A 16,973-nucleotide genomic window follows, 5' to 3' on the forward strand; every position below is an offset into this window, starting at 1 on the left:
CAAGGATTCAAAAGAAGATTTTTTTATGAAACTATGTACATCAAGAATTAAGGTGAAAATTAATTGATTGTTGTTTTATGTTGATGAAATATTTTTTTAAGGTAGCAATGACGTAATGTGCAAGTGTTTATAGAGGGTATGGAGAAGGAGTTTGAAATGTCTATGCTTGGTGAGTTGTCATTGTTTCTTGTTTTACAAATTTCTCTGTCTAACAAAGGTATTTTCATTTCACAAACCAAGTATATTGAGGAGAGATTGAAGAAATTCATAATCGAGGATTGCAAACCATTCAACACACCTATGATTATAGGTTGTGAAATGAGAAAGTATGATGAATCTCCTAAAGGAAATAATGCATTATATAGGTCAATGATTGGTAGCCTATTGTATTAATAACATCAAGGGTTGACATCATGCAAGCAATTGGAATGGTAGCACAATTTTAGTCAATAACGAAAGAGACTTATGTGCAAGCAGTTAAGAGAATTTTTAGATATCTAAAAGGCAATGTGGAATTTGGTTCGTAGTATCCAAGAGGTGAATATTTCACTTGAATAGCACATACATGTGTAGATTGGGTAGGCAGTTTTGATGTTAATAAAAATAAAAGTGGAGGAGATTTTTTCTTGGAAATAATCTTGCATATTTGCTATGTAAGAAGCAAGATTTTGTGTCTTTATCCAAAGTAGAGGTAGAGTGTACATCAACAATATCATGTTGCACATAGGTCTTTGGATTATGTAGACATTGAAGGACATCTAGGTAGAATATGATCATCCAATTTCAATAATTTGTGACAACACCAATGTAATACACATTTTAAAGAATCTTGTTATCCACTTAAGGAAAAATATATTCATATTAAGTATCTTTTTTTAAAAAGAGAAAGTTGCAAAAAGAAAGTCAAGTTGGAATACATTTCCACAAAAGAAAAATTTATAGAAATATTTGCTAAGCCCCTTTCAAAAGAAAGTTCTGAGTATCTTAGGTAGAAGTTGGGAGTGGTATCTTCTTTATGTTGTCAGTAAGTGATTAAGAAAAATCATAGTTTTAGGGGGAGGTAATCAATGTGTTAATTTTCATCCCTAAATGATTACAGTAAGGGGGAGAAAACAGAAAGAGGAAGAATAATAGAGGGGAAGATTGATGTTTTTATCAAAAAAAATGAAAGTTGTAGTAAGAGTCCAAGATGAATAGAAAGATGAAGAATAATGTACTACAAAACATCCATTTTTTATTGATGTCAAAGGGTACTCTATAGGAGATTAAATACCCTAAGGGGTGAGATACACTCAAGGGGATAGTTACAAAAAATGGGATCTTTGCAAATAGTTATTGTCATCAATGACAAAGTAGGAGACTGTTGGAATTGTTGTCATTAATATCAAGGACGGTGTAATCTTTGATAGATGGATATGATCAGTGCCAAACAATATTGTTGCATTGTTATGTTGAAGTCAAACTTTGATTAAGTAAAAATTCTTATTTTGTTCAGGCCTTGATGATTGAGCCTCTAGATTTTTTACTATGGTTTGGCAAATGCTACATGGGATCATCATCTTTCTACTCCAAAAATGATATTGTTCTCTTCAACATTCAAACTTAGCATTTAAAATTTATAAATTTTGAATAAGTTAATTGAGCTTCATAGATCAAGCATGTGCCTTATCATGGTTACAATTTGTTGATAGATGGTATGATACTTGACCACCAATTTGGTCTTCGATCATCACTGCTTGGAATTTTGGCTTTTCTAGTTTGGTGTTTTTGGCCAAAACACAAGTTCGCAAACCACTTTTTTTTGTCAATGAAAGAGTTAGTCAAAGTGTACGTATGTTGAAAGGTTGATCTACCATAAAGAAGGAAGAGCTTGTAAGATTGAGATTTTCAACAAAAACACAAATTCATGAACCACTTGGCTTGCTAATGAAAGAGTTTGTCGAAGGCCAAGTTCACCAAAACCTGTAAAGCGGAAAATCAAACCCTAGGTGTTCCCCCACTCCAAGGAGAGAGAAAGGAGGTCACTAGGGTTGACAGTTTTCACTTGGGAGAGACTTTACATTCAAAAGAGGGGTTGAAACTCACAAGATCCAATCCCACACAATGCAAGATTGAATTCTAAATGAGTTTCAAGGGTTGAGACATCAAGGATACCCTCTTTTGTAAAGAATGTAGATAGAAAGATCGAACTAGGAATGTATGTAAAAGTAAGAAAGATTCGCTTGTATACGGAGATAGGGACACGAGATGAAGCTACGGACCTGAAATTAGCAATAAAATGTCGAGACGATGCTGTCCTGCAAATTTGAGCGAAAGTTGATGGGACGATGGCGCCCGGAGTGCACACGGTCCTCCAAAAAATCCGCGAAACGAAGGGGGATCTGTTCGTCTCTGCACAAGGATTCCAGATCTTCAATTACAGTCGCGTACCTGCAACCTACACATAGAAAAGAGAGGACAATTGGGGGGTTAGGGATTAGGGGTTTGCCTTTAGGTCAAACCCCGGTTTTGGAATTAACCAAGAAATGAGAATGCTGTAAATGCAAGTGTTTGTAATGTAATCAAGTACTGATACCTTGTTGTAAGAATGTTTGTATTCTTACATGCGAAGGTGTAATGATGTTGTATGTTGTATGTTGTAAGTGATCTCCTCTTCAATGGTTGAATCCTTGTCTTGAATGCAACATCTAGCCTTGAATGGAGACTTAGAATGCTCAATTGCTTGAAGGGATGCTTGAATGCTTGAATGTTTGAATGTTTGCCTATCGCTTCCGCGTCTTGCACTTGCTTACTTACTTACTACCCTTTCTAGGAGGGGAAAAGTAGTTTATATACTTGTCAATTAGGGTTAGGAGACTGATTTTTCTGACCTTAGGTCGACCTAGGAACACTATTTTCCAAATTGCAAACTTGAAGACTCGATGCCCAACAAGAGACCGGGCCCAAAATAGGGCCAGGGACCAGGGCGCTGGGCGCCATGGTCCTGAGGGACCAAGGAGTTGGGCGCCATGGTCCTGAGGGACCAGGGCGCTGGGCGCCATGGTCCTAAAGGTCCAGGGCGCTGGGCGCCATGGTCCTGAAGGTCCAGGGCGTTGGGCGACATGGTCCCACCTCCCGGGACAGCAGGGTGCAAGGAGGATCAGGCCAAGGTGCAGAAAGGTGCAGTTTTTGATGTCGTAAACAGGTTTCGGGGTCTCCATTCAGGTTCAACGTTGCGCCGCCATCGTGAAGACCCAAATGCAGTCGAAATTGCAAGTGTCACAATTTTAGGACGCTACAAAACCCATTTTTGTCGAAATAGAGAAGAGGAAGATAAGTTTGTGAAGGCTAGAGTTCATCAAAAGTCATTTTTGTCAAAATAGAAAAGAGAAAGATAATACTATTTTTGTAGTGACATTTTGGGAAGAAAGTATGGATGAAGGTTGGCCCTCAATGTCACAAAATAATGAGCAGAGATATTGTTTTTGGGTGGCCAACCCTTAGCACATTATTGTGAATCAATCTTTTTGAGTTCAACCTTCTCTTTGAAATTAGTGTGTGAATGATATATAGAAGATTTTTTGACAATTCATGGAGAGAATGCATCATCTATGTGGTGTGAATGTATGCTCCATCCTTTGTAGTAGAGTATAGAAAAGCATATTTATTTGTGGTGCAAGTTGGTTGTGTGAGTAAATCCATCCTTTGTAGTAGAGTATAGAAAAGCATATTTATTTGTGGTGCAAGTTGGTTGTGTGAGTAAAATGAAAAATCATTTGATTAGCAAAACATAGCATAACTAATATGAAATATAGGAGTGCATATTAGAATTGGAGCATAGATATGAAGAAGATGTTGTTCATCATCTTTTCAAAAAGTAACATACTAAAGGTGAATTTTGATAAAAAGAGGTTGGTGCCTAATAATGAATGAGATTGGTGTCTCTTCTTGATTTGGTGCAAGTAGTTGTGGGGATTAGTGTCTTCAGTAGGTCGGTGCCTGCAAATATTGTAAGTGGGGATTAGTGTCTCTAGTGGGCTGGTGCCTACAAATATTGTAAGATCTCTTTATTATTTTTGTGAGGCTATATTTGAACAGTAGCTCCAAGAAATCCTTCTTTCTAGTTTTCTCCCAAAAAGGTTTTCAAATAAATTTGTGCTCTATTTTGTGTGGATGTTGTGTACTTGTTGGTATTGTTGATTATTATGGTTGGTAAGTTTTAATAAGTAAAATATTGCCTTATACCAATTCATTCCCCTCCCCACTTTCAGTATAAGTGTGTGTTCTTCAGTCATAGCCTCAAGGAGAATACAAAAATGGTAGAGATGCAATATAATTTGAGACAAACTTGAAGACCTAATTAAAATAATTTTAGTCATGGGTGAGTCGAACATAAATAGGTCACATTTAACGTTAATTTCAACTTTGATTTCAGGTAATGGTTTTTTAGTATAAAGCAAAGGAGTGAGAAAAAATGTTCACAGAAACAATCAATAGTAATTCAAATGGGAGTGTTTGGCCCATTAACTCATCAATATACTTGATCTTGTTCATAAATAGTGTTCCCCCAGTATTTTAGAGCACCAACTATGGAGGATTAGGGCTATATTATTAGGATCGGCCAAATATCTTGTGTTTCTCTCCAATTTTATGTTATTTTTCATATTATTGTGCATATGTTTTTCTTGATTAAGGTTAATTGGTTTTCAAGGGACTAGAAACCAAATAAGTTAGAAAGAATTACTCAATGCATACACTAAAAACTTGCATATGGGGGTAAATCACAACTACAACTAAGCGACAAAGTTAGAACCAACATAGTTACATCCAAGTTTCTTGGCACAATAGAGTGGCCAAGGATTTAGCCTAAATAATGTCAAATTCTAGCATATTCAATCTTACACCTTTTGAGCTCTAATGTGTGATTGGGAGACATATTTGGGAAGACCTTTCTTCTACCTTTGAATAATTACCCAGGATATATTATCTTCCAATTCCTTAGATAAGAGAAGGCCCCCCATTAGAGGATCCATCCATGGGCACAACAAAAATAGAGGAACATCTAGAAAGAGTAGTCAATCATTGTACAATCGCCTCAAGAATAGGAAGATGCAATATTAAAGTTGAAGGCATAACATAATAAGCAACTAGATTAAAGGGTAGGTAGGACTCACCAACAAGAGCCAATGGAGCAAAAGGAGTGGGTGTTAGAGTTTTGCCAACTACATGAAAAAACCCCTTAGTAACATGACTCATCATAGAGAGATGGTAAGAGAAGATCCAACAACTTGGGAAAACTCATCATCCTGAGAGGAACAATCAACTAAAGAGTTGAAAGCATAACTTTGCAGTTATTCATCAACCATGTAGTTGTGTCAATGTAGTAGGAAAGTGGACAATTAGAAGTGAGGTAATTGATGAAAAACGTCATCTACATATGAGGGGGAGACCTTCATAATCAATTAGTTGAGTCCAAGGCCTATTCTCCACCATCAAAAATATCCTCATGGATATCATTAGAGAGAGATATCTATGCCCATAAGAATACAAGAAAAGAGAGAGCGGTCCTCTAGAAAGTATTAGGATCAACCTCCAAGAAATGACCAATTACATTGTCAATGGCTTCATTGTAGGAATCTTTCTAGAACTAGAGAGGGAGATTTAGAAGTTAAACCCAAATAGGTCTAACATTGATAGTTTCAAAAAGGAGGTTGAAGGAGATGGACAAAGTATTGACCAAGAAAGAGTGTTCTCCCCATATCCATAACCTGCATCAAGCAACAAATCCCTGTATTTTGAAGAAGCAAACATCCCTATGAAGAAACCCCTAGCACATAGAAACAACTCAATATTTTACTCAAAAAGAGGTTTCCATGAATCCAACCTTGATGTTGTTATGTTGATTGATTTGATAGTCTTTAATTGGATGATCAAACCTCAAACTACATCAACACGCAACCATAGAAACATAAAATTATAATTTTGGTGCTCACTTGGAACATGGCATATCCCAAGACTATTGACATTAGAATGTGAATTTTGGATTTTGAATTAAGAAGAAATAATTGCACCAAAGATAAATTGTAGAACAAATATGTAATCCATCCAAAGTAGACAACCTATTGGAAATATAAAACTAAAGTGGAAAAGTGTTGTAAAGTTATGCACCTTCTTTGCAATATTGTTTGTATATGCATATGCATATGCATATGTGCATTTACATATGCATGTGCATGTGCATGTGCATGTATATGTATATGTATATGTATATGTATATGTATATGTATATGTATATGTATATGTATATGTATATGTAGTATGTGTATGTATATGTGTGCGTATATAATTGTGTGTGTGTGTACAGTAAATACTAGTTATAATGGTGGGTAAATAGGATCCATTAGTCTAATTATGTAAACTAGGAATAAAACTCATTTACCACATCAATACATTGAAGAATAAAGCAGTAGGCCCAATTTCATACTTATTGGGTGACTTGGGTGCTATGATTGATTTGTTCTTCTACTTAATTGTTTGATTTGATAAAAGAATGTGAGAACTAGGTCTAATTATGACAGAATAAAAATAATTGACATAAACAATAAGCTATAGATCAAATTTACAACTATGGAAATGGGAATCAGAGAGGAACCCGGGTATGCAATTTGAGCTTGAAAGTGTTGGACTATGCCAATAGGTGTTCAATTCCTACAGATTTTTGATGTGGATATCAAAATCAAATTTGGGATCATGATCTAGCTCTAAACATTTCCTTAAAATTTTGTCGAAAAAGTGTCAGGAATTGTAGCACCACATCATCCAAGGTTTTCAACTTCTTCAAAATCTGGTTCTCTTTGTCTTGGTTTGTACTTTCTAAATCTATAATCCTTCTCTATTGAATCTGTAACCTATAAATGCAAGAGAGGAAAAATGGTTTTGGGTTGATAGGGCTTTTCCTCAATCAAACTCCAAGTTTGGAATTAGCCCTATAATGAAAATAGATTAAAAGGAAAGCTCTAAAGTAAAATGTTGGATATATAATCTTATACCTCAAGTTTGATGTTTTTTCATGATGATGCAATGTTCTTTGGATAGGGCCCTCCAAAGTTGATGCAATAACATGACAAGACAAGATCAATTATGGAAAAAAACTTGCATGAAAATTAATGCAACTTTTTGGTCCATAATGCTCATATTTGAAGAAATTTACTCATATACTTGCTCTAAGAAGTGCTTGAATGCTTAAGAAATGATGTAGGATATTTGAAGGATGAAAATGAATTAGGAAATATGCTCTTATATAAGGTTCTGAACGTATCTCATAAATTAGGCTGATCTCCAATGATCATCTTAAAATATCGGGATCAGGAATCAACTAGTAGGAATCGGTACACCAACATATTCAAAATTGGCCCCAGTCTAAGGGGGACTATGGCACCTAGTACCCTAGTCCACTAGAATGCCCTAGTCCACCCAAAAAGGGGTGAAACAATGGTAGTGCTAATGTACACATACATACACACATAGCACATATACATATGTATACATACATACATATATACATACACACCTGCATAATGGTGAAAGTAGCATATCCATGTTATTTTCCATTTAAGTTGATGGCACCTTGATGAGAACCCCTTATTGCAACAACATATTGACAAGTGGCATACTCTTGTGTTAAGCTTGGCTTATGACTTTATCCCCATAAATCTTTATTTAACTCTCATTTTGAATTTTTTCTCATACATTCACTACATATTCAATCATATACCATCCGTAATAGCACATATTTTTATACATCATCTTTCACTCCAAGGTTATTATCTTATCCCTGTATTTCATTTCCAAGCAATGCAAGCTTAAATCAATTTAATTTTAATCTAGAGAAGTACACGAATGATCCCCAAATCCCAAAGCATAATTTTTTTAATTCTTACTCACTCCTTTTTGCTAAATGTTATGACACGCATTTGTGACATGTTACTATGTCATGGTATTTGAAGACATGCAAAGTACAACAGAGTCAAGAAGATCACATGCTAAAATGTGCAAGGAAAATATAGTATCATTCGAGAACATTTTGATTTCTAAAGGTCAATTAAAAATCAAATCCACATCATCAACATCATATAAGCTATTTGCTTGTCTATGAATGTTGTCTTGGATATCTTTTATCCTTGTTAATTTGGCTAGCCAAGGAGTGTGACCAAAGAGAACTAGCTCACATATTGAGTTGACAATCTCCTAAATGGTGTCTCTAATTGAATTTGACCTTCAGCATTTTCAATGCAAATTTATCTTCTAAGACGATTATCAAACCTATGCTAATAATTTTTTTTAGAGATAAGGAATCAATCAAACACATCATCAGCATCATTCCTACATCATCGATTTCAAAACTGAATACACCTAATAATGTATTCATTATCCCCATTTACTTCAGCTCAATTGTCAAATCAAACTCTCTTGTCTAAATTGATTGTGCATGTATATTTTACATTTATTTAATATAAATAATTTAACGAAAAATATTTTATTGGAGGTGTACCTCTCTCTCACTCCTATATTCCATGATAATTTATTTAAGCTGTCTCATCCATCACTTTTCGTATCTTTATTTAAAAACTTCGTATCCAATAAATGTGGATTATATTACAGTACTTGTAAATCTTACAAGGTAAAATGTGATCTTTCTCGAAGTGGAGCCATGACTAAACGAGAGTCAACTCCCTGTGAATACCCACAAACACCCTGAAAAAGCAAATGTCAATGAGTTTATGATCGGATGAATTTTAAGCATAGATTTAGCATTCAACGCTTAATGCGGCATGTCTGTAAGAGATAAAAGGTGGCAAGGTTACAGGCATGCCAAATGTAGCAGCCAATTAAAGCAAAACGATCTGGATCAGACTGCTCTTTAAAATCTCCTCCTGCATAGATCAAGCCAGAAATCGATGCATGCAATTTAGGTGTCCCTCCATGTCAATTTTCTCTGTACTACACCGGAAAAATCTGTTCACTTGGGCATATCCGCTCAAGACTAGATTTACAGTCTAATTTAAGTATGCACAATAAATAAGCCACCTTGGAAAGTTTTCAGTCAACCAGACCATTGGAAGTTACTTGTATGTTACTCTTGAACATTGGTATCGGATCCAAAGGTTCTGGACATTAGCTCGGTACCTATTCAACTGTTTTAAAGGTAGAGGTATCTTTAGAAACAATTATACGTGTGACCGGTCGAGAAAACTGAGTGAGGTCCCATCAAAATTAGGGTTTTAAGTACTTGAGGATGATGTCAGAGAACCCTCCCAAAACGTGTAAGGTGCAGATTCAATCCATATAGCTCCCAAAACGTGTAAGGTGCAGATTCAATCCATATAGCTCCCGTACAAAAATTTTGACAGGAAATTTGCTAACTTTAGTATATTTTAGTTTAAAGACCCTACCCTAAAGAAACAAATTTATCTTACCTTCGAGTTTCTGGATTTGACCTAACAAGAGTTTTTCCATCGACCATTTGAATCATATTTCATGTTATTTCCATTGACCATTCGAATCATACTTTATGATTCTTCATGAGGATGAAGATAACCTGAGATGGGCAAAATTTACAGTGACATTTGAGCCCTGAAGCTCGAAATCAGTATCAATTAAACAAACTTTCGAAGATCCTCATAAACTCAATGGCATTTGAGCCCTGAACCTCATCATTTAAGAATAAAACTAATAAAAAACTGAAATTTTCACTAGTCTTGTCTCATCTAGATAGTAGTCACCCAACTTGTAAGCTGTCAATCAGGTTCATCGTTGGGCACGTTACGTGTTGGAGGATGAATCATACCAAGAGCCCTTTTTCCAGGCTAAAGAAATGTGTTCCTTTTTCGTTAATCGATTTGAAAATACAGGAAAATGACAAATGAGATTGGTCGGTAGAAATTGCTTTTTAAAAGTAAAAAGACCAGGCCAAGGGATTAACAAATCGTGCAATGTCTTTAGACAGTTAAAATAGCCTAAAACTTTAGCTTTCCAGCCTGATTGTATGGACCTTTTGTAATGTCCATCATGGTGCAACAAATATTCCCAACCCACACATCAAAATAGGATCAATTGGAATGAGACATCTTCAGGTTGGGTCCACCTTATTAGAAACTTTATGAGTTTCAACGCCAGAAATTTTTCATAATTCATGGCAATGACCAATGCCCCACATAGGACCGCATTGGAAGCTGGTTAAACAAATAAGTCTCTTAGCAAAAGTTGAGGGATCCTCGGTGTTTGAAAGAAACAGACTATGCATGATGATCCCATTGAATAAAATATCAATTCGACAGAAAATGGTCATTGGCATGATGACTGGATTTTGAATATATAGATAATATAGATTACGATACAAGTCCCCTTACAAAAGTCAAGGGATCCTGTCTGAATGGAACAAACTTTGCATTATAGTTTAATTGCTATACAATATCTATTAGGTAATAAATCAATGACATGATGACTGAGTTTGAATTAATAATGATAATGATTACAAATGATAGAGATTTGCTCAGATATGTCTAAGCACATACAAGTGGCCACTCTTGAGAATACTTTTTCAGGTTTGAATTGGTATCAAATGTATCAAATGCAAAACCCAAACTTTCCAATTAACCATCTAAGAAATAACAGGATTTAATATGACACTATGTTTGGTATAAAGTCTCATTTGAAACATCTTTCTAGTGTATGCTTGCTGTAATACTCTTACACTACATCTCCCTTCCTGATATGAAGTTAGTAATTATTTACTGCATTTTAATCCATACAAGGAATCGTTAGGACCGAGCACCCACATATTAGATTTTGTCCTATGTATCCTAATAGGTTAAACTAAGTTATTTGCAGTTGGTACGTTTTAAATATCTGATTCAAACAGAGATGACTCTCTGAATCTCCTATGTTGAGAATAACAACCAAAAGGTCTACAATTTAGTAATCTTCAGCTTATTACATGGAATATTTAAACTCATCTTTGTGTGATCCATCTTCAAGGAAGAGGAAAAAACTCATGCCAAGACAAATATATATAAACCCATTTAGTCTATTAAATTTAGACTATCTGAATATTAAATTTAGACTATCTGAATGCCTTTCAAAAACACTTTAAAATCATTTAAAGACAATCAAATTATTGCGCTGGAGGTATAACAAAAGGAACAAATACCAGTTTCTATAAATTTCAAGTTGAAGAAATACCTTATCAGAATACAATTACACAAGAACCCAAGAAAATAAAACAGGGGTTAGATGAATTGTATGCCAGTGGGATGGTCATCAAAAGACGATTTAAGGAGGTAACTTAGATGACAAATATAAGCTCTTCACAAAGTGAACTCGAGGAAATTTGCCTCAATACACAAATCCACTACATCATATTATCAGGAGCTTTTGTCTGTAACCATCTGCCTTCATGATTGAACAACACAAAAAATCTAAAAACTTTATTGGCATAACTTTGTCATTATTGTTACAGGAATACTTTGCAGAGGATACCCTTCTGTTTGTCTTGGTTATGACAATTCGTGCCCCACCTCATTACCAAAAATTAAAAAGAGACCTGAGGAGAATGCCAAATGTTATGGCTACCACTCACAGGTGCTGGGCTCCATTCTCAACTATGAATTGATGAAAGTACACAATCAGTCTTGACTAAACTTGATGCTTCCATGTCTTGAAATTAAATTCCAAAACAAGACGCTTCCATTTTTCAAAATCAAATCCCGGGAGCTCTGTAAATTGCAGAGGTTTGAGACTACTCGATCTGAAGATCCCAATGAACCTGAGGCTCAACTAGAAAATTTAATAAACAAATAAGAATAGTAACGTTTTAAATGTCCTGGTCAATATTTTGAAAATGGAACATAATTTCAGTTGTTTGTTATGGTTGCATTAAACAACATTTATGAAGCTAAATTTAGCGAAAAAAGAGATATATCACAGATATAATATTTGGAACCTTCCCAGACTCTTTCATTGGAACTGCATGTAGTTTTGAAGGACTCATGTGCACAATTGCTTGAACCAGCCTAGCAGCATTCAAATCTCTCTATATACATGTGGCATGAATTTCTTTGATTATAAACCTGTGAAGCATGTGCACCATCAGGGCATCTAGTCAATCATCATAAACACATAATCAAATTGTTTTCAATAAGGAACTCGTCAAAAATAGGAAATTACCAGAACATTGAAAAGTTTTGTTCACTGTTCAGGGCACATGCTCTTAAAACAGAATTGGTATTTATATCTGAGATTCTGAACAAGACTAAAATAAATAGCACATTCAAACTCCCCAAAACTTCTATACTACATTAGCAAGGTTACATTAAACCACAAATCCTGTGATTTGCTACTTTCATGACCCAGAAAGCTGAGCTTCTCTTGTACAATTTAGAAGAACAAGGAAGGTGGCTGCTTCATAACTTATTAGACTATGAAACATTTGGCAAAGAAGCTTGTTCTGATAGTCTTTAATTTTAATAACCCAAAGGTTTGTGGAAAGGTTCCCCTAAAAAATGATCAACTGTACATGGCAAGCCTCGCATGAACTTACCATGATAGGTTTAATTATTCCTTTTCAATATAATGGCTGTTATGGCTGTTCTCCTGTTGTTATTGAACTAAAATAATTGTTCAGTTGTGAAGTCCAACCATCACAAACCTTTCAGCTTCCCTGTTTTCTTGTCTCTACATTTTTTTTCACCGATGAGTTATATAAACTTGAGAAATGTTACATTTCCTACATGAAATACTTATGTATTACTGCAACTGTTTAAAGAGAATTATCATCCACAGAGAGAATTATCATCCACTTTTGCTGTGGATGTAGCCAATTTTGGTGAACCACATAATACGTTATCTCTGTCCAATTTTGTATTTTCTGTTTAATCTGCTGTAGGTTTGCTCTGTTTTTACTCTGTTTGCTTAACAATAATTACTGAGATTGTTATACAAAACCATAGCAAGTGCAAATAACTCAGAAGCAATCAGAAATCATTACAAGCTACATGTACACATGTGAACTCCATATCCAGAGTCCATTGGCGCAAATTCCCATTCATAATAACGTATTTACGAAATTATGAATAAATCTGGTAATCATTTTTTAATTTGGACAAATTAATAACATGATCAGAGGACATTTTTTTGATAAGAAAGAAATGTTACAAAAGAAGGAACATATTCGTTGCATGTTATATGGAAACAAGGATGTTACCTATTGAGTTCAACAACTATATCCTATCCTAAGTTAGAAGCATGTGTTTGTTTATAGCACCAGAAGTATGCTTCGGTTAAATAGAACAGAATAAAACTGCAAAACATGAAAATTCCATAAAACGGCACTCGTAAAACACAAGCACAAACCTCCAAAATCAATATGATAGTAGGCTGCATAAACAACTAACCAACTCACTACGTCCCCAGAGAAAATTCTTCCTCGAGCCACAACAAATTTCAAAATAAAATATAACATGGAATACTATCTTTCATTAAAACAAGAGGTCAATTTTTTCACTCTGTAAAAAACGCTTTAAAACTCTAATCAAAATGCAAACCATTTGAATCCTCTTATTTGTTCCAAAGAATCGGTGTCACAGATCAAGAAAGCCATATCAGTCGATCTGATTATTCTCTCATAGGACTCAAAAGTATAGGACACAAGTTTAATATATAACAATGTCTTGATTTGGACAGCAAATATATGACAATAAAACTGTCTATAATAATGCAGTAAATCTATACATATCATATGCCCTCTCCAAAAAACTTGATCGCCAGGAACTCAAATCTAGACGATTGACAGAAAGAAGCATCTCAACTAGAGACTAGACTTTCATGTCTAGATCACAAGGATTGCATCCTTCGATTTCAATGGAAGGGGTACAAATAAAGACCAACAATTCTGCGGAGCAGAGCAATCTACAGCCATCGAAAAAGTCCAGAATGCCTTTTTACAAAGGCATGCAGACAAAACACATAACCAATCCATTACTGCAAGCTCCCTTTACAAAAGGCCAAGAATGTACAAGCTTGGAAACAAACTCGGCACGGTGCAATACAAATTTTCAATATAAAACCCAACTGCACTACTCTTCTCCCCTTTTTCAATTAAAATTTTAACTGCCGAGATGTTTCGTAAACATTTAGTAACCACAAGAAAACCTGACTCGATTCATTTCTTATTATAGAAGGGATCTGGTTGCTATCACTGCTCTCTTTGTACAAGAAACAAGAATAAACCACCTTCAAATTTCAGCAAGACTATTCTCCACTTTCAGATGTTCAAAGCCAATGGCTTAAGCCAAAATTCTTCTCTTCCAAAGACATGCTTCCGGAGCAAGCTTCACAGAGACCTTAAGAGGCTCAGATTTGGATCTTTTCAACATGAATGCCTCAGGAGGACTGAATTTCTCTTGAAGCATACTAGGTACAACTTTAGAGCACTCTTCCTGATCATTACTCTCCTTGCTCAACCTCCTGCTACCTTCTTCGCTAACCATAGGCCTCCTAAAATATTCTCTGGTTGGCACCCATGTTTCCTTAGATATCTCCAATGACAATTTTGTAAGCTCCGGCTCACATTGCATAAGAAGCAATCCTTGAGTTAAGCTCATCTTTGCATTTTCTCCTGACCCCTTAACCTTTGTAGCACCTTTTGTCTCTTCATCATTACAAGCCTCGTCTTCATTTGCAGATGAAGTCATCCTCGATTCCACACCATGTGATTCAACAACACAGCCCTTGTCTTGGCGCTCATCAGCATTAAAGGGAGCCTTCCAGCAATCTGAATTTAACGACAATCTCAGAGGAGCCGATCTGCATCTCATTAACAAAAGTGCATTTCTTGGAGGAACACAAACTGGTTCTCCCTCGTCTTCATCTTCACCAACATGGCTAAATCTATAACCCGCTCCAGACTTTGCCCTGATCCAATCTTCCCCTTTCTCTTCATCCTCATCCTCCTGAAACCTCCTTAACCTCGTCCTCATTCTCTCCAGGTCTTTCTCATATATGTCCTCCCTTTTACCAAACGGATCCTTTTTTCTATGAAATGGGTTATCCATTTTCACTGAATCCAGACCTTTCTCTTGCCTGCTGGCATCTGGGTCCAACCTCCCATGATGCTTTTCATCGCTATCATTAAGTATCATAACAAACTTAGCCAGCAGGGCACTCCCACATGCCGAAGATTGCTTTTCATCCACTTCCTTAGTATTTGGGCTTGTGGGTGTGCCTCCACTGCAAGGAAATATGCAACTAAACTCTGCCCCTAAGCTCCTAAAAGCATCGCATACCTCCTTCCTAAAATTTCTAAGACTCTCAGTCCCCTTCCCAGCATGCCTAGATTTAACTCTTACCTGGCCAATGCATGTGACCTTGGGCGAAGTAGGCTCTTCCTCTGCAGTTGTCTCAGAGCTACCACCTGCATTCCTCCTCCTCAGCAGCAATGGAAACATAGGGCTGGATTGCCCCTTTCTCCTGCTGCCAAAGCTTGCAGACCCACCACCTTCCTTGTATTTTTCTAGCCTTCCAGGACTGTGTACTGACTTGGGCACGTTCCTCATTGATGTCCGAGAAGGAAAACACACAAACAAATCGTTGTATCCTTTGTTTCCCTCCATCCATATCCTTCAAAATCGACCTACCCAATTCTTGTCGTTGTTTCTCTGGTACATTAAAACCACTTGAACAAAATCTTGTCCATTAATGGCTTCTTTTGGGAACCCAATTCAGTTAGAGAACCGCTTCTCTTATATCCTGTAAAATCCGCCCATATAGGAGTACAACGCTACTGATTTGTTTATCCAGAACGAAGGTCCACCATGAATGGATATTTCATGATGATATTTTTGATTTTTTTTTGGAGCACTAAAACAAACAAGTTCTAGTCTTTAAAAGGTTTGACCCAAAATTTCCAAACGTATTCTAGGCACATCGGAATTCGTTACGAAGTGTTATAAAATATATGCGGCAGACATCGGAATTCGTTTAAGGCTGTATGAGGCTTGGAATTCGTTTTTCAAGGTATATTTTATTTATTAAAGTAGAATCAAATAATCATTTTGTTTCTGCAAGAGAGAGAAAGAGCAACAATTTCAGTGTATACCAAATAATTTAAGGGTAGTTCACTAGTGCTTAGTCTTAAATACTAACCAAGCACTCTCGACTTAGCATAACATATAAAATGTATTATAAATATTATATTGTGATGAATTAGTTATGAAAATGGGATACATGCAATAGTTAGAAGCTATTCTCCTTATAAAATGGCATGTTAAGTCATAATAAGACATCATGTCTCATCTTTTATATGATGTTATGATGATACATGCAATAGTTAGAAGCTATTCTCCTTATAAAATGGCATGTTAAGTCATAATAAGACATCATGTCTCATCTTTTATATGATGTTATGATGATGTCAAAATTGGATGGAAGAAAAGACAAATGAGTATTAAGGTTCATGTGGTGTCTAACTACGACCACGATATGTTTGTATGGGCCTATAATCAATTTTTTTTAAATGATGGATGATAAAATGTTCTCAAACCATCATCTTTTCATTTGCAGAGTCGGCGTTTGGCATAGCAGGACAACTCTATTTGGCAAGGAAAGGGGCAGCGATGGCATTATGTGTTGTAGATATTATTCATATATACAATTCTTCATGAAAATGAAGCAAAAATCAATATTCTCACTATTCTCTTTGGTTTCTGTGAAATCAATAAAATATTGTCAATTTTCATTTGTAGGTTCAAGGTTTGGAATAGTAAGACAACTCAATTTGGTAAGGAAAGGGGCAACGTTGGTATACCATATTGCAAGTATGTAGGCCTCAAATAAAATGTATCATAAATTAGGTATTCTCAACAAATAGACATTTTATTTTTTGTAACTATCAAAAGTCCTTCCTTTTGACTTAATAATTTCATTTAGCTATGGTGAGA

General features: G+C 35.6%; 1 protein-coding gene across 1 annotated transcript; it reads right to left on the minus strand.

The window, feature by feature from the left end:
* Positions 1-13,623: 13,623 nt before the first annotated feature.
* Positions 13,624-15,958, minus strand: LOC131078968 (uncharacterized). The gene has a single exon (XM_058016825.2). It carries the CDS (start codon positions 15,645-15,647, stop codon positions 14,322-14,324), a length of 1,326 nt encoding a protein of 441 aa, XP_057872808.1. The 5' UTR covers positions 15,648-15,958; the 3' UTR covers positions 13,624-14,321.
* Between the last annotated feature and the right edge of the window lie 1,015 nt (positions 15,959-16,973).

The sequence above is a fragment of the Cryptomeria japonica genome, chromosome 8 (assembly GCF_030272615.1).
Source record: "Cryptomeria japonica chromosome 8, Sugi_1.0, whole genome shotgun sequence".
NCBI lineage: Eukaryota > Viridiplantae > Streptophyta > Pinopsida > Cupressales > Cupressaceae > Cryptomeria > Cryptomeria japonica.

Bases quoted from the DNA above. Each gene is read 5' to 3' on its own strand.
- LOC131078968 (XM_058016825.2), bottom strand. From the start codon at position 15,647: ATGGAGGGAAACAAAGGATACAACGATTTGTTTGTGTGTTTTCCTTCT.